The sequence below is a fragment of the Acromyrmex echinatior genome, chromosome 12, assembly GCF_024713525.1.
Source record: "Acromyrmex echinatior isolate Ae372 chromosome 12, ASM2471352v2, whole genome shotgun sequence".
Lineage (NCBI taxonomy): Eukaryota > Metazoa > Arthropoda > Insecta > Hymenoptera > Formicidae > Acromyrmex > Acromyrmex echinatior.
Genome location: NC_141863.1, coordinates 4,485,025 through 4,506,244, shown reverse-complemented (window position 1 = coordinate 4,506,244; position 21,220 = coordinate 4,485,025). Strand labels below are relative to the sequence as shown.

Sequence of the window (21,220 nt, the reverse complement as noted above, 5' to 3'; positions counted from 1 at the left end):
ATTATAACGGAAGACATATGTTGTATTTTATATCTTCAGAGATAGATTATAATTATCATTCATCAGACAACTTAAGTATCCGAGCTAAAAGATTGTCCAGAGTCTCATTATTGATTACATTTACGCACAGAATTATCAATTACGGAGAGCTTATTAATTTTTAAGGCAAATGTTTATCGATAGTATGGAACCGTCTAACCTTCTTTCAGATAAATAAATAAATAAAGATAATTATATGCACAATGTACACACAGCATAAATGAAAATGTCATTAGAAGGGAAGATATGTATGTAGTATGTACCGTATTTTATATTTTCATAGATAAGTTATAATTCATCACAAATAATTAAAGTATCTAGCACTTAGCAGAAGAATCATTCAGATTGTCATAATGTGTAGAAAACGCAATAAATCCCACTAATTGTAAGTATCATTCTACCAAGGGTGCAATAAACTGCTACTAAGAGAGGCGATCCATGGATTTACGGCGTCATAGCCGATACCTTTCTATTCTCGCAAATGCAATTCCATAACGAATTGACTACTCAAGGAGAATGCACTTGCATAAGAGTACCAGTCGCGGATAAGAGTAACTGCTCGCGAATGTCGCATCGCCGACATTTTCCCTTGGTGCATCGATTTATCAAAGGGCGAGCGAGCATCTCGATCGCACGGCGAGTGCACTGAGTAGGTAAGCATAAACAAGGTTGCAGTGCATAAGGTGAGTGCACCTAGCGAAATGTCAAGGCGTGAAAGAAAGAAAAAGAAAAACGAAAAGAATTTTGCAACTCGTCGCGCGGAGATTGTTCCATTATCATTGTTTTCTACATTTCATCATATCGTCCTGCATTCTCGCCGTTTAATACTAAATGCCCTCGAATTGAAGGGCTCCCTGAAAAAAACTGCAAACATCATTTTTATGATATTTTAATAGAAAAACGTTGTTTAATCGTGCAAATATGGACTACATATTTTTTATATTTCTTGAAAGATTTTAAAAAAATTGCAACATTTTATCAGGGAGCCGTTCAATTAATCTTTAACTGAACAGGAGCCCTACTATATAGCGCTGTTCTATTTTTCATATTATAATATATTGTATTTGTCCATTTTTATTTTTAATAATTTAGGAATTATCAGAGCAGTTGGAAAGTCATTATAGTAGCTTTGAAACAGTATTATGTTTTGAGATAAAGAATATAATTAAATATAATAAATCTTACCTAAAGAAAAACTATAAAATTTAAAAAACACCCGCATTCTAAAGGTTAAATTGAAATAAGCACACCTGATACTATTTAATGCTATCTTTGAAGCATTCGCCTTCTTTCCTTTGCTATTAAATCAGATGCAAAAATTTTCATTTTTCAATAATAGATTATTGCAGAGTAACAAATAATTGTTTCTTTTGTAAAAAAAATTTATTAAAGCGAAATGTCTATGTAAATGCAAAATTATCTTTTGCGATTTGTATTTCGCATTTTTTTTCTTAAGAGTTAAAATTTAATTCATTTAATTTTCTAATTAATGTTCGGAAAAATAATTTTGCGAGAAATAGATGATATGTGGTAAGTGCACTCTTAAGAGACATATAGTCAAATGCCTCCGTGGCGCAATCGGCTAGCGCGTTCGGCTGTTAACCGAAAGGTTGGTGGTTCGAGCCCACCCGGGGGCGATATTTTTTTTACAATTATTGTACGATTGTTTTTAATATCATATTAAATATCAGTTCGTCCTAACTGTAGATATACAAAAGCACAAGTTTTACGTTATAATATTACAATATACATTGAGGTAAAATGCATAGTCAACTATTTACAAAACGAATAATATAAAAAGATAATTAACGATAAATTAATTAATTTTTGTTATATTTCTTAATTCCGTTTAGCTAAAGAAAATAATGAAAAAACGAAAAAAAAAATTATCTTGACCCCGACGTGATTTGAACACGCAACCTTCTGATCTGGAGTCAGACGCGCTACCGTTGCGCCACGGAGTCTTGTGATGTTCCTTTCTTCTAATGCAATGATATGGAACGGTACACTTAAAATGATAGACTCGCAATATAACGTTGAGTGATAATTGTAGTAAAATATGTACTTAAAATCTATCACATACCTTATTTGTAAGTAAAACGCAGGCTAACACACCCAGAGACCACCAATCGACTTCCTGTCCATAATGTTCCTTCTTTAGGATTTCAGGCGCTGAAAAATCATGATGAAAAATTCGCTTAAGTATGACAATATAAAAGCGCATTTTATATTTTATATAAAAAAAAATTAAAATATAAAGAAAAAAAGAAAGAACACTTTTATTCCTTTACAATCAGCTATTACGCTTGCATTTTAAGGTCAATATTCCAAATTAATGTATAAAAATGTTTAACTCATTTTCTGGAAACTTTGTTTTCTGAGTCATGTCAATGTTGTAGCAAATAAACGATATAAGTGTATGTGTACGCTTTATAATTTTATATTATTATATAACATTTTCTTACCCATATACTGAGGTGTTCCGCAGAATGTGTTTGTTCGTTCTGTGCGATGCAACCATTTGGCCAGACCAAAATCGATAATCACAGCATGGCCATCTTCATCAAGTAGAATATTGGTTGTTTTCAGATCTCTATGTACTACACCAGCATTGTGTAGAAAATCTATATAACAAACGTTTTTGTATAAAGTAAATGATTTCAGATCCTGTATGTCACTGATAATTGAAATTATTCTTACTCTTGTACATACATTATTGATTGTTGAAATTATTCTTACCTATAGCTAAGGCAATTTCAGCTACATATATCCTAACTACTTTTTCAGGCAAACAGCCATACTCGTTGACTAGTGAAAATAATTCTCCTCCAGAAATATAATGCATCACTGCAATATTATTTACATCTGTCAGTTTATATAGAATCAAATTAAAATTTAAATATTGTAATAATAGAAACATACATATATACAATGTCTTCCTGCCTTGCCATCTGTGGACGGAATTCACTATGAAAGGATGATGCCCAACCATTCTCAGTATTGCTGCCTAAATATGAAACATAAAATCTGTTATATATTATATCTATATATTTATCAAAGCTGTATCATCTTAGATATGAACGTACCTCCTCCTTAGCTTGTCTGACACAATTTTCTGCCACAATCATGGCTTTACTAATCACCTTTAGTGCAAAGGCCTGACTAGTTTCTTGCTTTTTCACCTTATATACTTTGCCATAAGCACCCTTAGCTATTACATCTAAGAAGACATATCCTGTTTTCAGAGGTATCTCCTTGACTGGAAATTCTGGCAGAAACATTGACTGAGAACGTGAAATGGGCCATACTGTTTTGGAAGATCCATGAATATCTTGTGTAGTGCAATATCCTTTGGTCCAACTGAAGAGTGAACGAGTATAAATTTAGTTCTTGTAGTTATGATATTTAATATGTATAGAAATCTGTTACCAAAGACTAATTACAATGCTAACTCATGTTACCTTCTGTGAGAAGCACGGGACAATGATCTCCCTTCCTCGTTAGAAGCCTGCGCTGTTGCATTGTTGACACAGCTTCCACCAAGCAAATCACTAAGACTGTACTGTAAATCAATAACATTGCCTTTAATGCAAAATGCAAACATACAACAATATCAGGATATAAAAATTTTTTTAGCAAACTCAACTAACAATAACATTACATTAATATCACAATTTTTTAATGTAATTGTTATGTAAAACATATTATATTAATTTTGTTAAATGGAAAATTATTACTAATGTAATGTTATTGTTGATCAAACATCAAATGGGAGGACAAATTTCTTTATTATAGGTTAGGATCTGAGTTTAAACAATACTCACCTGACTATCATACCTCTGCTGATTATGAGAGTTCCTTTTGGCGTTGGAGTTGCCCATTCAAGTGACAGCTTGCTCCGATCGATCGTCGATCCTCTCAAACCGAACAATTATTCAAAAGCCGCGTTTTTCGATACGTCATTCTGCTGTCGAATTATCCTAAGTTAAAATACTAGTGGCGTGCCGCCAATTCGTTTGCACGTATTCATATCGTTGACTTATAAAGCATGCACGGCGCGGTACGACGCGTATAAATCGTGTTCTCACACGGCTTGATGACTGTAAATGAAATTATTAATTATTATGACAAATTGAGCGACGCTGTGCACAGAATTATTAAATCGGACACAGCAACGTAGCATGCGGTGCAAATTACGCTAGTAGCAACTAGTTAACAAATTACCCAGTGAATCGTTAAAGATGCAGAATTTTATTTACAACGAAAGATCGTGCGGCGAACATGCGCAGTACAAGTTCCTCCCAAAGTCGGCGAATCACGTGAAGGTAGAAACGCTTTCAAATTTAAACCTTACGCATATATAGAGACACTCGTAATGTCTTTAAGACATTCTATAAATAGCTATATTTCACAGCTAAATGAATGCAATTTGAATTTACGTGAATGTCAGAATTCAAATATATTTCTACGGACGAAGAAGTTGAATTAAACGTCGATGAATTTGAAACACAGAATCGTAAAAGCGCGAAAACACCGTCCGCGGACCTGCGCAATGAACGTTAATTATAGAATCCGAAATTGCAGAATAAAATTACAGAGCAGTAAAACAATTTGACTTATATTTAAATAGTAACATTTTTATATTGCACTGCAAGTTTATCTGTAAGCTTTTTTTATCTTAAAAATTTTTGTTAATATAATTCGTAACATTTCTTTAAAGAGGAAATTTAATTTAAATGTGTTTAAATTTTTTTACAATTGTACTAAATTTTTTTTTTAAGTTAATACAATTTAGTACATTTTTTAGTCCGATATATTCAGCTATAAAATTGTAGCAATATTTGATTAGATGCTTTCCATTTGATGATACAAATCGACAAGTGTCATTCTATCTTTGTTACTCTCTGAATATCAAGAAGGAAAGAACAACGCTAATGTCGATTCTCTTGTGTCATCAAATAAAAAACATCCATAGTCTCTCCTGTTAGTGTCCCTCTAATCAAAGATTCAGGTCACCTGAAGTAACGTAAACTGTAGCATTTTCCAATGCTGGCGATAATTTTAGAACACAGCCTCTATCAGATTTGTTAGAATGACTACTAAGGTGACAACAGTAGCCGCAGATGACAACGCCAGTATTGTCATCTTACGGAAAAGATTCAAACCCCTTAGTCGAGAGCGATTCTATCGGTAACAAGGTTACGTTGATATTACCGATCTCGTCGGTTATAGGAATTCTCGTTAAAAAAAAATTATCGACGCGTGACAAAGAAGAATTGTCATTCACATGGAGTATAGAGAATAGGAGGTCGAACTTACATGAACGAGGCCGTCAAAAAGCGTGAATCGTTCAGAGTGGTCATCTGAATTAGTTCGATCGAGATGTCGCTTTCGTTCCGCGATACCGTTTTCGCAATTTACATGGTAGGTCATACCAATTTTACATGAAGAATGCTCTATTCTTTATACAGTAATTTAATGACAATTTACTGTCTTCTTATTACTGTCAGAGCATGATGTCAAAGAATAATGTCTATTTTTAGGTTATGTGTGTTCGGTTGTGTGTGCGTAAGCGTATATGAGAGGAGTTTTGCGATTCGAACGCCGCCTATCGAGCACCACCAATACCAATTCAGAAACCTGATTTTGACCATACTTTCAAAGCCTAGTTCGGCCTCCTATTCTCTATATTCCATAGTCATCCATAACGCCGTGGTATCAGCGCGCCCATGACCGTCTGTTCACGTGACATTAGCCGCTGCGCCGCCTGTAGTGCGTGGTTGCGTGCGAGTGTAGTTGGGGACCAACCGTGCGATTGATCCTGTGGTGTCAAAAAGATCATCGGTTCTCTAGGGTTTGATTTTTGTATGCCGTCCGCGTGACCGCGGCCTGTGCCCGAGTCACTTGCATGTCAGCCCGCGTCGGCGTCGAGCGCGCGATCTAACTATGATCAAATTATTCTCGTTGAAACAAGCGAAAAAAGATGGCGAGTCACCCAAAGCTGGTACCCAGAAGAAGGCGTCCGCGGCACAGCTGAGGATTACGAAAGGTTCGAAGCAATGCCATTGAGCCACGTTGTACGCTTTCTGCACGTTCATTTTCTCTCTTACCTATAGTGCTTCTTTTTTTCTAGATATAAACGAACTGAATCTCCCGAAAACGTGCGGCACGGAATTCCCAGATCCCGACGATTTGCTGAGCTTTAAATTAATCATCTGTCCAGATGAAGTAAGTAAACGTTTATTCCAGAGCACCTTATAGTTCTTACAGTCAATCAGATCAATATCACTTTCGCCGTCTTGCCAGAAATCGAGATTATTTTTGGTGTTTAGTTTAGATGATTGACACAGTGACTCCTTTTAACATTAACATTATTTTCTTATATCTTAATAATCTGAAATTTTTTTTAATTGTTTCAGGGATTTTACAAAGGTGGTAGGTTCATATTTAGTTTCAAAGTCGGGCCCAATTATCCGCACGAGCCACCCAAGGTGAAGTGCGAGACTCAAGTTTATCATCCTAATATTGATTTAGATGGTAATGTGTGCCTCAATATTTTGCGAGAGGACTGGAAACCCGTACTCACAATCAATTCCATCGTTTATGGTCTCCAATATCTCTTTCTAGTATGTTTACTTGTTATCATTTCTGATATCATTTTCAGTTTGTGTTTAGCAAATAAAAACTGTATTATTATAATATATAGCTTAGACAAGAAATATTAGGCACCTTATTAACTATTATTTAAAGTTTAGCTCAAAAATGGATTTATAAAATTTGCTATGAATTATCCTTTGTTTTAAAAACCCTTTAAACTTATGTATGGTGCCAGTAACCAATAAGTAACAATGTAGATAAATTCCAGATGAAAAAAATGTATCTAATATTTTTTAACTGTATTATAATATTACGTCGCATGAAATTCTAATAACAGTATTTATAGTTAGTTCTTACATTTAAGACCAACTTAAATGCAGTCTTAAGATATCATTAACCAATTACAACATATTAATGTCTTAAGATATTAAGAGATGGTTGAGATAAGAACATGTTAAGATAAGAACGAGCTATGAATACCTGTACTTGTAAATATACACATCTACAGTGGCTGCCAAAAATTCTGACCAATAATAATTTTATTGTATTATATTACTCAGAAGTCTTTACAAATAAATATCTAGTACATAAATACCTAATATATTTTAGTATTTAAAATATTTAAAATATTGTACGCTTATAAATTGATTGATTATAACAAGAATTTTAATTGCTTGAACTAAAATTATAAAATTCACACAGAAATATTATTAGGCACCTGCTTTGACAAATAACCTTCTTTGCTTGTTTGTGTTCAGAAGAATTTTTATTTATAATATAAACTACAAACAGGACCCGAAAATTATTGTAAAGTTAATGTTAATTGGAAACTTAGCAGTTACTATATATATGTATATACAAAAACTTCTCTCAAAGAATCTGAGAAAATTCTTATTATTACCAACATTTAGTATATAGAATTCAATTTGTTTTTTATTTGAACTAAGAGGAATAAATGTTTTGGCAGGAACCAAATCCTGAAGATCCGTTAAATAAGGATGCAGCTGAAGTTCTACAAAACAACAGAAGGGCTTTCGAACAAAATGTAACGAAAGCGATGAGAGGTGGTTATGTAGGATCCTATTATTTTGATCGGTGTCTCAAGTGATACAGTGCCTCACCGTCAATACTGTACACGCTTCTCCAAGGACTCACTGTAGGTGAAGAGATCCTAAACTACGGAATTAATGTAGGACCGCATGGTGTCCTCATTATCACTTGCGTGATAACATTAACATATTTACTTTCTTTGTGTCTTGCCAGGCCTATATACATTTAATTGGAGACGTATTTTTTTCTTAGCATAAAAAACTCGGGCGATTTGAATGCATCGTTCATTGTTTTCGATGAATTACCAAGAATGTTTATTGGCCATGGCATTATTTTAGTGAATTTGAAGTGCAGTGTTGAGGGGCTCGTAGAATTATAGTTTGACATTTGGCAGAGAGATAATAGATGTTACGATGTGATTTAATTGTGTTCCATACATTTACGATTCTGGACCCGAAATTGGAAAATTTTTGGATCCTGAATTTTTAAACTTGTTTTGCGATTTTTATAGATACCTTAATTTATAAAATATTTATTTTCTAAGGGGCGCAACCCATTTTCATAATAATTCACCGTAGCATCTATCAAAATCTGCTTTTCATTTAAATATATGTACAAGTAACTTATGTATTTTGACTGAGAATGGAATATAAGGCTGTTACAAAACTGCAAATGTTTCGTTTAGATTTTCGCAAACAGCAAATTTTTACACCCGACAGAACAGCTCTCTTTCTGATATATGTAAAAATAACGATTCGATGTCTTCTTTTTTGTGAGAAAAGTTAAAATTTATTTTACACTAAGCGAAGAAATTGGTTTGCTTTATGTACAAGTACAAACCTTACAGCAGTCATTAATAATTACGAGATTACAATACAATCGTGAGATTTGTTATGCTACTAAAATTTAATTTATTATATACTTCACAATTACTAGAAATATTGGAAAGTATATTTTCAACGTCACGCTTGTACAGAGTCTATACAAAATAATTGAGCATATCTCAATGTAGTTTAGAAAAATTGATACATGCAAAAATCACAGAAATACTTATATAACGAAGTGTGTTAAAATGTGCCACCGATACTTTCTGCTATTTGCTCTTATATTGATATATAAATCGGAATATTTAGATAATACCATATATATCTCTTCAATCTGTAGGCATTTTGGAATTCATAATAGTAAATTTGTATAATCACTAGTGAAAATAGAAATGAAAAATAATGATAGTGTATCTATACAAGTGTGAAAAAAAATTTTTTGTCCTTTACATTTTAATTATACACGTTGAAATTATGTAATAAAATTTAATATTACTATTTTTCTGAATTCTGATCTTATTTAAAAAATAATCTACGATTGTGTGTGTGAATTCCAAACTACTATATGATTGCGTATATTTTGTTGTTTATTAAATATATTTAATTAGACAGATGTAAGAAAGAGTTAAATGCTAATCTATAAACATACTGTAAACTCCAGAAATAAAGGTCTTGGATAAATAAATAAATGACAGATACAATAGAGACTACATTTTCAGTTTAATAATGAAGTTTCTATAAACTTCATTCGTATATTAAAGCACCAGTTATAGTTATCTTACCTCTTATTAGTTTATACAATATCAAGACTTAAGCGTATATGTGTGATGTTTTATCGTAAGACTCGCCGCCACTACCATTATTTATAATTTATTTTATTCATTATATAAAAACTACGGAGAGAATATGCGTGTAGTAAATATTCATTACAAAGAAATTACGACTCGTATCCTATAAAGAGCAAAGGAACAGCTTTTTCGTCTCTTCTCTCTATCAGTTACTTTAATTTATTATTCTTTAATACAATACTTCTAGAACTTATGAACTAGAGAAGTGTCCTGGCCTCATTCCGACCTACAGCTTATTCTGCTGTATTCTTTAATTTAGGTCCCGTCTGCACGTTAATGTCTCAAGGCACTTTTTTTAAATGTTTTTGTTTGAAAAACTGACAATCAATATTAACTTTCTCTTTCATTACATGCAAAGATTTTAACTGTACTAAATGAGTCGCGAGTTCGAATCACAATACGAAGATAGTATCTTTATTTGATTGCATCGTACTGTTTATGAATACGATATTAAAAATCGCTTTTTATGCTACACATATATCTCCGATAAACACTGCAAGAAATCAATAGTCATAATTTCAAATGAGCCAATATAAAAGCAGGGTACTGCAAAATAAAATTGGCGAATATAAGAAATACATAATTTATTTATGTTACTATGTTAGAAAAAGATTATCATGTATACCAAAAACTTTTCTTCCATAATGTCTCATTTTATCAAATTGGAGTATTGTAATGTACTGATTACAACTATGTTAACTTTCAAATATCTGAAACTATTTTAATTGTCTTATTACATGTAAAGTCCCTGGCTTTTTGAATTTCGAGACATATACATTATATATAACAGATACATTAAAAATGTTGAGTAATAATACACACACATTTCTACAGCCTTGACTTATGTTATTGATATTGTTTTAATATTGTATAATTATTTATTTTTATCATGTCACAGCAGAATGTTTATTTTGCAACTGAGTTTCCTTCGCTGCGATAGGACTATTCTTTCAGAAGTATAATCAGCACAAAGAAAATTTCAAAAAAACGTTATGTGGTTATCTTAACCGAAAATAATATTTTTTGTCCATCAATACAATTTGCAAACTATAAGCTGTTAATGTAATTCTTCTAATCAAATTGTATTCATGGACAAAAATATCATTATTTTCGATTGTGGCAACCATACGGCTTTTTCTGTGTTTCTTAATATATACTTCAGATATTAAAAAGTCATGAATCTTATTTTTTCGCATTTCTAATAATGATGGTGATTTTCATGAAATATTATATATCGAATTCTTTATAAAATTGAAGTTGAAGTTCTAAGTTTTTAAATATAGACAATTCCATATGTTTTTGATTTACAAATAAATTAATAGTTAACAAAATCTATTATGTATATCATTTCTTCTGCGCTATCCGCTATATTTTTGCATGCACCCTGTATAGAAAATCTTTATTAGAAAAATTGAATTTAGAGTAAATATCAATGATTAAAATTATTGCACAGCAATTTCTTGCAGCTTTATATGAAAAATAGATAAGTCTCATATTTGATAAACAGAATAAAAAGTTTGGTCGAGTATATATCATAAAGAAGCACATGTACTTATCAACAAAATGTTGACAACCTAGTTTCACTATCAAATAACATTTTAGTACAAACTTGGACTTAAATACAAGATCACAATTTATACTTTGAAGCGACACGTAATTGACACATACGTCCTTTTGCATTTCGATATAAAAAGCTCTCTTGTGCAGTAATATCATTTCACTAACCACAGCACAGAACACCTCTTCTTTGTACGCCTTTATCATTTTGGGCTCTGATATTTATAATTTATTTCTGCTTCAAGTTCATCCTATGTAATTGCAATACCTCATGAAAGAAAGAGCTTTGCTCAGATTTGTTGTTTTTGTTAATGTCTTTTATAATACAATATAGATATTAATCCATATTATATTACAAAAAGCATTCATCTTTTATAATACAATATTAATTCATATTATATTATAAAAAAATCAAAACATAAGATTGTAGACTTCGTTACAGAAGCTATTCAAAGTGCTTTCTTAAATCATTCGTGCTCTATCCTTCAGGATACAGTTTGGACAGCATAAAATATGGTAGAACTTATCTTTTTCAAAATAAAGCAAGCTGTGCTGGGATTTATGTAAAGTGATTGGTAACTGCAGAAAAATGTTTGGCCATATGTAATATAATATATATTTAAACGAAAACTTGAAAAAAAACAATGTTTATTTAAAAATCTAAATTACTCTTATATAAAGATTTTTGTGATAAGCAAGTTTTGCAAGTTATGTCTAGTAGCTTTGATAAGTTTTTTCCTTTTCAATAGAACAGCTATTAGCAAATAGATCTGGAGAATGTACAGCATATTTTACTGAATTAATTGTTAATATCAAATAACATAGTTTATACACATACTCGAATTTCTTTTGATATATTTGTACCAACAATTTAACACAATTTGTGTAACATATATTTTATAAACTAAGCGATTTTTTTATTAAAATCACAATTTCATATTTAGGCAAATAATTGAGAGTAAATATACATTTTATGTGTATGTGTATGTGTGTGTGTTGCGTGTGTGTGTGTGCGTGTGTTGCGTGTGTGTGTGCGTGTGTGTTTGCGTGTGTATGTGTATGTGCGTGTGTATGTGTATGTGGGATGAGATACATATCCAGCAAGCTATGTTAGAATTTTCTTAATCAAAAGTACTTTAGAGTTAAAATATTTCAGTAGTATAATTTAAAATAATTTTAAATTGTCAAGAAAACATGTTATAACTTGCTAGATGAGGAGTAACATTTTATTTGAATAAAAAAATATCGAATTGTTATTTATAATAAAGTAATGAGTAAAAGAGATGTGTAATATACATTTTCACATGATAACTAAGTAGCAAATCTGCTGTCTCATAAAACAGTATGCACAAAACTGATGATCTCACGAAGATAAAATTTTAGTCTTATCTTTGTTAGATTGCCTTAGTAATGTACAATTAATTTACACAAAAATAGTAAATAGGAAATGCGTAATATTTTCGAAATAGTTATATAATGTTCATGTGCTACAAATGTCCAATTCAGATTCAGTATAATTTGTTTACTTACTTAGTTAACCTAAAATTGAAATGATTATAAGTCTTTATCGACTTAAAGGTGTTCCACCGAAGTTAAACGAAGTGGGCACAGTCTGTAAGTGAAAGACGTATCCTAAAAAATTTTAAATTATAGATTAATGAATTAATATACAGAATAAAAGAATACGCACATTAACTCATATATCAATGCAAATTTTCTATTAAAGGCAGTACAAATTTACCTCCGCTCTGCTCGATCCTTTTACTTTCTAAAGCTGCTTTGCGTTGATCCGCCAAAAGAATAATTTCTTGTAAAGCTTTCTCTTGTTCAGGACTAAGAAGACTTGTTAAGGCTCTATACCAGGCCATGTCGGTTCTTTCAATATCTAGTTAAAAATAATAAATACACAATATGTATTTTAATATATTTTAATACGTATCTTAAAATCAGTTATTTATATTATATATATATATATATATATATCAAATATTATTTTTTAAGTATTTACTTTGTATAACTTCCTTGAAAACGATATATTCATCTTGATTGGAATCCTCTGAATCTAAAGGAGTAGTATAGCTTTCAAGAGCAGTCTCTTCGTTACCGTCATACTCTGAATCGTCATCATCGTCGTCTGATCTGTGATCACCGTGACCATCTTGTATAGTCGCGTTAACGTTAAAGCCATGTTGAGCAGACGTTCGTGTTATCTTATCCTGTAATTTCTCGAGATATTCTTGATTAGCATTATCTATATCGTCTTCGTCTGATGATAAAACATCTAAAAATCAAATTTAATTAGCTTATATATTTTATCATGTATTCTATATTTCTTATTTTTGCTATAACTTTTAAATAAAACATTTTGAATCTTCATATAACATTTTTCTCTTATTTCTACTCATAGAACATATTACTAAAATTTGTAATAAAGAATCTGGGACACTCTCTATACAAAATATTCACCTTCGTCAATATCACTTTCTTCCTCATTCTCGTCATCATCGTCTCCGTCTGTGACTTTAGCGGCATATGCTCTTTTCAAACCTTCGAATAGCAAGATTAAGGATGGAATAATTTGCGTTGCACATTCGTTAACGGCAGGTGGTCTCGCAGGACCCATGCTGATTAACGTACACAGTCCAAGAACGCACAATTTACGGTCATGCAAGCTATAGAGAAGATCAATCATTGTAATTCGTTATTACAAAAAAAATTAATATCTTAAATATTTGTATTTTATTAATTTCATATTAGAATATTTTTATATGATAAAAAAACCCATACCCTAAAAAACAATCAGTATCATTGATCCACTGTTTTATAAAACGCGAAGCGAGCGGCTCTGTCGATTGATCAAAATTTCCTTGTAATCTGTCCATCGTTTCCAGACAAAGCGCGGGATTGTAATATAAAGCAGCAATGACTACTTGAAGACACATCGTTCGCAACTCCGAAGTTTTAACTTCGCGCATTAGGCGTTCGAGGACTAATTGTACAAGCGACGGTATACACTAAAATTGAATCGTTTTATTCGTATTGCACTTCGTAGATGATAATACATTTGCATATAATTCTTATGGATATTACGTTACCTGATCTATACGTCCTTTACATTGCAAAATTATAACTTCTAATAACTTAGCAGCATGACACTCTGGATCTTCACCACCATCACCAGTCAAAACCTTTAATATAGAACATTTAGAAACTAATAATATTAAATTGTATATAAAGAGAATATTCTGTTACTTACAGTTTTACACATGTTGAACATAGCAAGAACATGATTTTCATTCGATAAAAACGCCTGAGTATCGACAGTGATGTAATTATGTAACGCAGGCATCATATCAGTGAAATAATCAAAACCATCTTTTTGGAAGAGTTGATACATGAGTTCTAAAACTTTCCACATATCTTCAGATATACCTTTACCCGTTAGATCGAAAACTAACGATAAGGCTTCTTCATAAAATTCTGATTAAGAAAAGAAAGCAATTTTTTTAGAATGCTTAATATCATGATAAAATAATATCAGAGGTATATGTTATAAGAAAATATATAAGTACATATATGCAAGTAAACGTTGTAAATAAAGTTTGTGCTAAATGATTTAATGGTAAAATACAAATAACATTAATTTAATTTAAAAAAAAATCTCGGATTCAATTTCCAACTTTATTATCTCATGTATATGTATATATATATATATATATATATATATATATATATATATATATATGACTAGAAAATATTCTTCCGATAAAAATAATTTATTTCAAAAACAAAACTCCAAAATTACTTGATGTAAATTTGTAATTGAAAAAGATAAAATATCTAAATAAATAGAAGACAGAATATTCTTGAGCTTATTGGGATTTCACTAATAGCTATCTACAAAAAAAATAATTAAGAACATTGTAGAAATGCGTAATGTTAAGCGACAGAAAAACATAATTACTGAAATATAAATCCATACGGAATCTATTAAATCCAACTAATCAAGAATTCTTCTTCCAAAATGGAGAATAAAAATTTGAATGTGAGAAGAACATACCCATTACGTTATGTCCGAAAATGTAAACGACTACTTGGAGGACGATCGGTTCGAGTTGCAACAAGATTTGGGGATGTTCCTCCATTACCGTTAACAGCGTTTCTATTGTGTTCAACAGGCCCATTGCTGTTATCGCCTTCTCATCGCTACCTTCATCTGTTTCAAGCACTTGGCTAAATGTAGCAGCCTGAACAAAGAATATATACCATATGTTCTATCATATAAAAAAAATGTAATTATACGTATTCTTAAATTTTAACACAAAGAAAATCAAGGCTAATAATAACGCGATTAGAGGCGCAAATTATGACGTAAAAACTTTTAGTATAATTTTCTTCGTTTCTATTAGGTGTTGGAATTAATTCGTAGCGTTTTACAAGTGATGGGAAGTACCTTCATTAATGTATTTTTTAATGCTCATGTGAAATAAATAACATTCTTTCATTAAAAACGCTACGAATTAATTCCAACACCTAATATTATATAATTACGTTAATCATACAATTTTTCTTGCAAAATGCTATCAAATTTCTTACCAAATGCTGGCACACTTCTACAGCAATTGGAATTAATTGTACAGTATATGTGCAGACGATCTTCTGCATAACACTCGTCAGATCATCATTTTCAGTTTGCCTTATAATAGTCAACAATTCAAGTGTTATTTGTTTAATTAATGGTTCGATGTATTTTTTAGCTTTTTGTTGTGACGAAAGCATCATCTGAAGTGCTATGGCTGCTTCGACTTTAACAGGCAAATCTTGATCTCTCAAGAGGGCATTTGTAATTAACCCGACTGCATCAACTAAAATTTGTTCCGTTTTAAACTTAATTTCTGAAAAATAATGCATCACCCAGCAGGCCTAAAAGCAGAATTAACAATTGTCACTATATTGAATATTTTTTTCATTTTATCATTATTATATAATATATTTTTTATGTATATATATGTAATAATGTTTCTAATTATTGTCTTATTTACTCTCGCACGCATATGTCCATGAGGACTGTTGAATTCGGGAAATACGTATTGCAGTAGCATTTTGTCCATTTGTTCCTTGTAAACTTTCTTCTTCAATAAGACATCAGCTAAACTTCCAATCTAAATAAAACATAATTTTACATGTTACGTTAACAATACTACTAAACAAAAATGTGCAAAAATAATAAAAAATAATGTAATATAGCCACGTGAAAAAAATTAAAATATCGAACACATTTCTGACTGATAAACGCACCATATGTAATGCACCATCTTTTTGTCTTGGGTCTGCATTTGGACTAGTTAACACCTCCAAACAGAACTGCATCGTTTTTTGTAGCATATCTTTTCGTTTTCTACACGCCGAATGCAATAAGGTTTGTGCTGCCGTAACCGGTGATACAAAATCTTCAAAAATATCTGAAAATACATTGATATTTCAAGCTCTCTCTCTATATATTCCAGATTAATGCGTTTTAATTAATTCAACTTTACCGAATTTTACTCTAATGTATTCGTATGGATCAGTATTCCACAATTCCTCATCTGCGGCAGAATATGAGAGAATGGGGAATAAAACATCACGTATAATCTCGAACATGTGAGGTTTCAAAAATTTCCAAGAAAATGCATGGCTCACACTAGAATTTCGAAAAGATTATCACATTTATTAAACTTTGCTAACTTCAATAAAAAAAAACCTTCATTTGTTAAATAAATCCTTACCCCTGATTGATATAATTGATTGATTGCTGGATTACTCTAGGAGAGATATAAATTTTCCTACGATATTGATCCAAGATTTTTAAAAGAACTTCGAGAATACCGGCACTGAAAGTTTGCAAGTACCATTCGGAGAATTCTTTATACTCTTTGGTTACATTTCCTGGGCTACCGTATCTATAATTAAGTGCAATATCAAAGAATGTAAATATCTTTTCACTTTCGTTATTTTCAACTTCGTTATTTTTGTCATCTTTCGATCATCATTAATGATTTTAATTACCTTTCGAACACTCTATGTAAAATATGTAACGCCCACTTTTTACATTTCCACCAAGGTAGTTCCACACGTTCGTCATCATCAAGATCTGGATTATTAGTCTCTGGCGGTACAGGCCTATCAGCTATTTGTCTTATCACATCCATCCATTGTGAAAATACTTCTCTCGAAATAAGATCAAGGGGAAGTGTGTACTGCAGGAATAATCATTAGGTTTCAAGATACTTTTCTCACTTACTCTTTCAAGATCTATTGGTGAATTCGATCATTCACACTGAATCAATACACATTAAAGACTGTTTTGTATAAAATATCTAAATGCAGTGACAATATAATCAACTTTGACAATTAAATAATATATGTATATTCCATTAAATAATGTGACAATTATCATTATTGGACATTGAATCAATCAAAATATTCAATTTAATTTTGCTAATTTTATGTATAGCAACTTTTAGTAACATTAATCTAATGCAAATGACCGAATTTGCTACAATATACCTCTAAATCTTTGCATACCTGTGTAAGTGCAAAGAAAATTTTTAATATCTGTTTCTGAAGTAGAACGGACTGTTCAGATGAATCTGGCAATAAGCGTAATATCAATTGATAGATCATAGGGAGTAACAAATTCATTGCTTCATTTAATGGTCCCCTATCTTCTGCTTTCTTATACCTAGTTTCAGGATAAAAATATCGAAGTATTATAAAACTGTTTCCTACATAATGGAATATCAAAGGCGTACAATAAAACATACTCGAAATTTTTAACAAGCTGTTGCAGCGCGAGAAGAACACCAGGCCAGCATGCAGCATCGGGATTTTGAAGGTATATCGTAATTTTGTCCACTATTTGTGTCCATCTTCCAGGGAAGTCGTATTTAACTATATTACTGATGCAAACTGCTAATTGAATTCTAAACATACAATACAGATATGTTATGACAATTTTAATGTGTACATTTATATCATTCCTTTACTTCAAAAGTGACACAATTCAAAAACGTAATTTTTTTTTTAATATTTACTATGAATTAAATAAACATTACTTTGTCAAAAGCACAATTTAACTTCATTTTAAAAATCATCAAAATTGTCACAAAAAGATTTATTGTTTAAACAAACATCACCACTCAAAAAGAATTATTTTTTTTTAAGGACTGTAAAACAAAAATGATATTTGATCATGTTAAGAAAAATATTCTTTTTGCGGATATATTATTTGATAAGAGAATTTTCTATAAGTAAAAAATAATTTTTTCTTTTTTCTTTTTTTAAATAATTTCATGTTGTTGCTTTTAAAGTAAGAATTCGTTTTTTTTAAATAATTAATAATATAAATCGCATTAACTTGCCTAATTAAGTCCGGGGCGTGTACCACGGCATCTACTATGGCATCGCGTATCATTGCACGATCTTGCTCGTGAATACTAAATTCTATGGGCCCACTTTCAACTTCCTTATCAGCCCAATGTGAAGTAATTAAATTTTTTAGATAAATTACACCTACAAAAATAATGGAATATTAAGCCTCGTAATTTATTATTTATTTTCAGTATTACATAATATAAGGGGATCACAAAGAAATATTTACCAGCTTGTCTGACAGGCATATCGACTTCATTTGACATTACTAACTGCAATAGCGTCGGTGCAAAACCAATAATTTTGTGAATCTGAAAAATTTAAATACACACACACAAATTTATTGCTTATAGTAACATTGTCGCATTATTGCTTTGATGCTACAATTCTAGAAGCTCATGATAACTTGTATACAAAATGCGTAAATAAGAGATAGCATAAACTAACACATAATTCTCTGCAGCTGAACTACTGCACATTTGTTATACTTAAAATAAAATAGATATATATTTAAAGTTTGGCGAAAACTAGAAAGTTTTAAAGTAGTCCAGTACAGAACAGATTTGTTTTTTTATAACTGGATTAGTATATTCTATATACTTAATAAAAACCTGTTCTTTTTAATTAAACTTTATGCATGGTTTGTCTTTTCTTTTTTATTTTCTAACATAAGAGAAAAGGAAGCAAGATAAATGGTACAGCAAGAAACAAAAAATCCGTTTTCTGTTCCTGCTAGACTGTATTGGAACTATCTTTCTTTCTTTTGCCAAATATCAAATATATACCTGTCTCACTTTAAGTTCCAAAAATGTACTTTAGTCCAGTCACGAAAAAAAAACAAACCTAATTATTTAGCTAGATTTAGTACAATTCATGCCCATTTCCACCAATGTAGATTAACTGTAATCTCAGTTCAACTTACTCTTTGTCTTTTTTTAATCTTTAGGTCCAGTTCCACACCTCATGATTAACTCTCAACTGAAGTTCAACTTGTTTCTTATCTCTTTCCAATTTAAGAATTGGAAAGAGACAATGAATAAATTGAACCTCGGTTAAAACTTAACTATAAGTTGTGGAACTGGGCTTTAGAACTAGAAAAAGACAAAGAGTAAGTTGAACCAAGATTAATCTAGATTGGTGGAAATAAGCATCAGTGCAGCAACAAAGAACAGAGGTTTAATTTTTATAATTGAATTAGTGTATCCTCTTTGTATTTGATATTTGGCAAAAATGAGATGGAAAGTTCTAACATACTGCAGTGCAATAATAAAAAAAAACTTATAGTGAGATAAATACATTTTAATATTTGCCAAAAGAGTGAAAAGAAAAGTTCTAGTATAGTTCAGTGCAGCAAAAAAATCTAATGTATCAACTTAAGCCTGCAGCATACTAATGCTTGTTTTCTTGTTGGATTGCTAGCTGGATTAGAATCTAGCCATCGTATTGGCTATAGTATTGACAATACCAGCATTGCAGCCAATACGATGACAAGATTCTAATCCAGCTAGTAATCCAGCAAGAAAACAAGCATCGCGTGCCGCAAGCTTTATTGCTCATAGGAACATCATCATTATCATTATCATTACTATGATGTTACCGTAATTCTACAAGCTCATAATTTATAGAGCATTTAGAAGCATTTAGAATACATGAACAATAGATAGCATATACATAACATATATATTTAAAGTATATAAAAATAAAACACATTAGCAATATATAATACAGATTGCAAAATTACAGGTCATGTTGGGATAATTTCGTTGAACAATACGGCGCGTTAACACGCAACGTGAAAGACATAGCTGATTGAGAATAGCTATGATCTCAAGAATTATGTATCACCTCGAGGGTCAAAGAATGCAGATGCTCCGAAAATATCTCCTCGCACGCGCAAGGAGAGGTTAACGAGCGCGAGCGTGGATCCAAAAGTCCAGCTAACATTCATCTCAAAACTCGGACAAAAGGTATCCCTTTTGCGGTCTCGCCGACCTCTTTCTCGTTGGACCGAGTTTGCTGCGATTGCTTCATCGCCGAGAAGAAACGAAGTCTGTCAAAAAAAAAAAAGATCCCCTTCCCCCCCTTTCCCCCGTGGCGGCGGGAACAGTGATGAGCACGCCGGCATTATTCTCTCGGCAAGGCCACGTTTCCCGATTTCACGGTTCACATATGCAAAATCGGGAGACGAGGATCGACACGAGACGAGGCCACATGTGCTAAAGATGCTCGGAAGCTCGTCCTCTCCTTCTGTCTTTCTCTCTCTCCAACCCCTCGCACACGCACATTCTTTCTCGCTCACTCCTTTAACCTTCAGCCGGGTAGAATCGCACAAGCACGTTTTCTCATCTAAATTCGCTCGCGAATTTCCATACCTGGTTAAGCTGCCCCTCTGCCTCCTTTTGCTGCGCGGGATCGATCGTCGCCCGCAACAGCTCGGTGAGCTTACGCGCGTCCATCGCTCCGGGCCGCTTCAGCTCGTCTTGTATTAATTAGACGCCTGAATTTTTGCAGATCGAATATCCCAGCGCCAGACTTGACCCGGCGCATTCACCTCGCACTGCTTGCTCTTGCCTGGCCTGGCCCAGTACAGTCACGTGACACAACAACATGGCGGCGTGGATCAGCTTTTGAATCATCGCATCCGGTCGTGAACCATGCATCTCGCGTTAGATGCGATCCCCGTATAGTGTGTTTGATGTCGTCGATGCAATGAATATCGCCTTAAGGCTCGATTCCACCAATGGCTGCATAAATGCATTTAGCAGAGAATGATTAGTTTATATATTTATAGAGTATTCGATTTGCTGATTCTCGACTCCATAGTCTGCTATTTTTTAGCTACAAAAGAAAAGATAAACTATACAAGAAAATTGTACAGCCAAATGGCTGCAT

General features: G+C 32.0%; 3 protein-coding genes and 2 non-coding genes across 9 annotated transcripts in view; 2 read left to right on the top strand and 3 right to left on the bottom strand.

Moving 5' to 3' along the window:
- Positions 1 to 4,400, bottom strand: part of S6KL (ribosomal protein S6 kinase like) — a 62,442-nt gene extending 58,042 nt beyond the window's left edge. Inside the window, exons 1-8 of one of the 4 annotated variants that reach the window (XM_087412172.1) lie at positions 4,264 to 4,400; positions 3,864 to 4,139; positions 3,501 to 3,601; positions 3,126 to 3,399; positions 2,962 to 3,046; positions 2,779 to 2,886; positions 2,505 to 2,663; positions 2,123 to 2,211 (exon numbers count right to left, since the gene is read on the bottom strand). In XM_087412172.1, the coding sequence (XP_087268298.1) occupies positions 2,123 to 2,211; positions 2,505 to 2,663; positions 2,779 to 2,886; positions 2,962 to 3,046; positions 3,126 to 3,399; positions 3,501 to 3,601; positions 3,864 to 3,920 (873 nt within the window). In that variant the 5' untranslated portion in view covers positions 3,921 to 4,139; positions 4,264 to 4,400. Of the gene's footprint in view, positions 1 to 2,122; positions 2,212 to 2,504; positions 2,664 to 2,778; positions 2,887 to 2,961; positions 3,047 to 3,125; positions 3,400 to 3,500; positions 3,602 to 3,863; positions 4,140 to 4,263 lie in introns of those variants that run through there. The other 3 variants (XM_087412173.1, XM_011062151.2, XM_087412174.1) reach the window with 3 other exon arrangements.
- Positions 1,603 to 1,676, top strand: TRNAN-GUU (transfer RNA asparagine (anticodon GUU)). Its single transcript has one exon. It is a non-coding gene; the product is annotated as a tRNA-Asn (tRNA).
- TRNAW-CCA (transfer RNA tryptophan (anticodon CCA)) lies at positions 1,932 to 2,003 on the bottom strand. Its single transcript has one exon. It is a non-coding gene; the product is annotated as a tRNA-Trp (tRNA).
- A 954-nt stretch (positions 4,401 to 5,354) lies between the features above and the next one.
- On the top strand, positions 5,355 to 8,359 carry UbcE2M (NEDD8-conjugating enzyme UbcE2M). The gene is made up of 5 exons (XM_011062152.2): positions 5,355 to 5,463; positions 5,583 to 6,088; positions 6,173 to 6,267; positions 6,459 to 6,665; positions 7,604 to 8,359. Exons 2-5 carry the CDS (start codon positions 5,986 to 5,988, stop codon positions 7,742 to 7,744), a joined length of 546 nt encoding a protein of 181 aa, XP_011060454.1. The 5' UTR covers positions 5,355 to 5,463; positions 5,583 to 5,985; the 3' UTR covers positions 7,745 to 8,359.
- Positions 8,360 to 8,449: 90 nt separating this feature from the next.
- On the bottom strand, positions 8,450 to 20,941 carry msk (importin-7 msk). 2 transcript variants are annotated; one of them, XM_011062154.2, is made up of 19 exons: positions 20,701 to 20,941; positions 18,558 to 18,639; positions 18,319 to 18,469; positions 17,722 to 17,880; positions 17,483 to 17,639; positions 16,964 to 17,154; positions 16,684 to 16,857; positions 16,453 to 16,598; positions 16,214 to 16,365; positions 15,958 to 16,077; positions 15,512 to 15,838; positions 14,976 to 15,162; positions 14,172 to 14,395; positions 14,011 to 14,103; positions 13,703 to 13,929; positions 13,382 to 13,587; positions 12,924 to 13,196; positions 12,657 to 12,800; positions 8,450 to 12,547 (listed from the first exon to the last, which is right to left on the bottom strand). In XM_011062154.2, the coding sequence occupies exons 1-19, from the start codon at positions 20,782 to 20,784 to the stop codon at positions 12,480 to 12,482; spliced, it is 3,165 nt and encodes a 1,054-aa protein (XP_011060456.1). In that variant the 5' UTR covers positions 20,785 to 20,941; the 3' UTR covers positions 8,450 to 12,479. The 2 variants fall into 2 exon arrangements, with proteins under 2 accessions (XP_011060456.1, XP_011060455.1); XM_011062153.2 differs by having other exon boundaries at positions 16,214 to 16,377; positions 20,701 to 20,940.
- Positions 20,942 to 21,220: the final 279 nt, after the last annotated feature.

Excerpts from the sequence above, each read along its gene's own strand:
- msk (XM_011062153.2), bottom strand. The coding sequence starts at position 20,784 with ATGGACGCGCGTAAGCTCACCGAGCTGTTGCGGGCGACGATCGATCCC. Across the intron at positions 18,470-18,557 it reads TATGCCTGTCAGACAAGCTG|GTGTAATTTATCTAAAAAAT; the intron begins GTAAATATTTCT and ends TTATTTTTGTAG. Across the intron at positions 16,599-16,683 it reads ATCAATTATATCAATCAGGG|TGTGAGCCATGCATTTTCTT; the intron begins GTAAGGATTTAT and ends TCGAAATTCTAG.
- UbcE2M (XM_011062152.2), top strand. The coding sequence starts at position 5,986 with ATGATCAAATTATTCTCGTTGAAACAAGCGAAAAAAGATGGCGAGTCA. Across the intron at positions 6,089-6,172 it reads ACAGCTGAGGATTACGAAAG|ATATAAACGAACTGAATCTC; the intron begins GTTCGAAGCAAT and ends CTTTTTTTCTAG. Across the intron at positions 6,268-6,458 it reads TAATCATCTGTCCAGATGAA|GGATTTTACAAAGGTGGTAG; the intron begins GTAAGTAAACGT and ends TAATTGTTTCAG.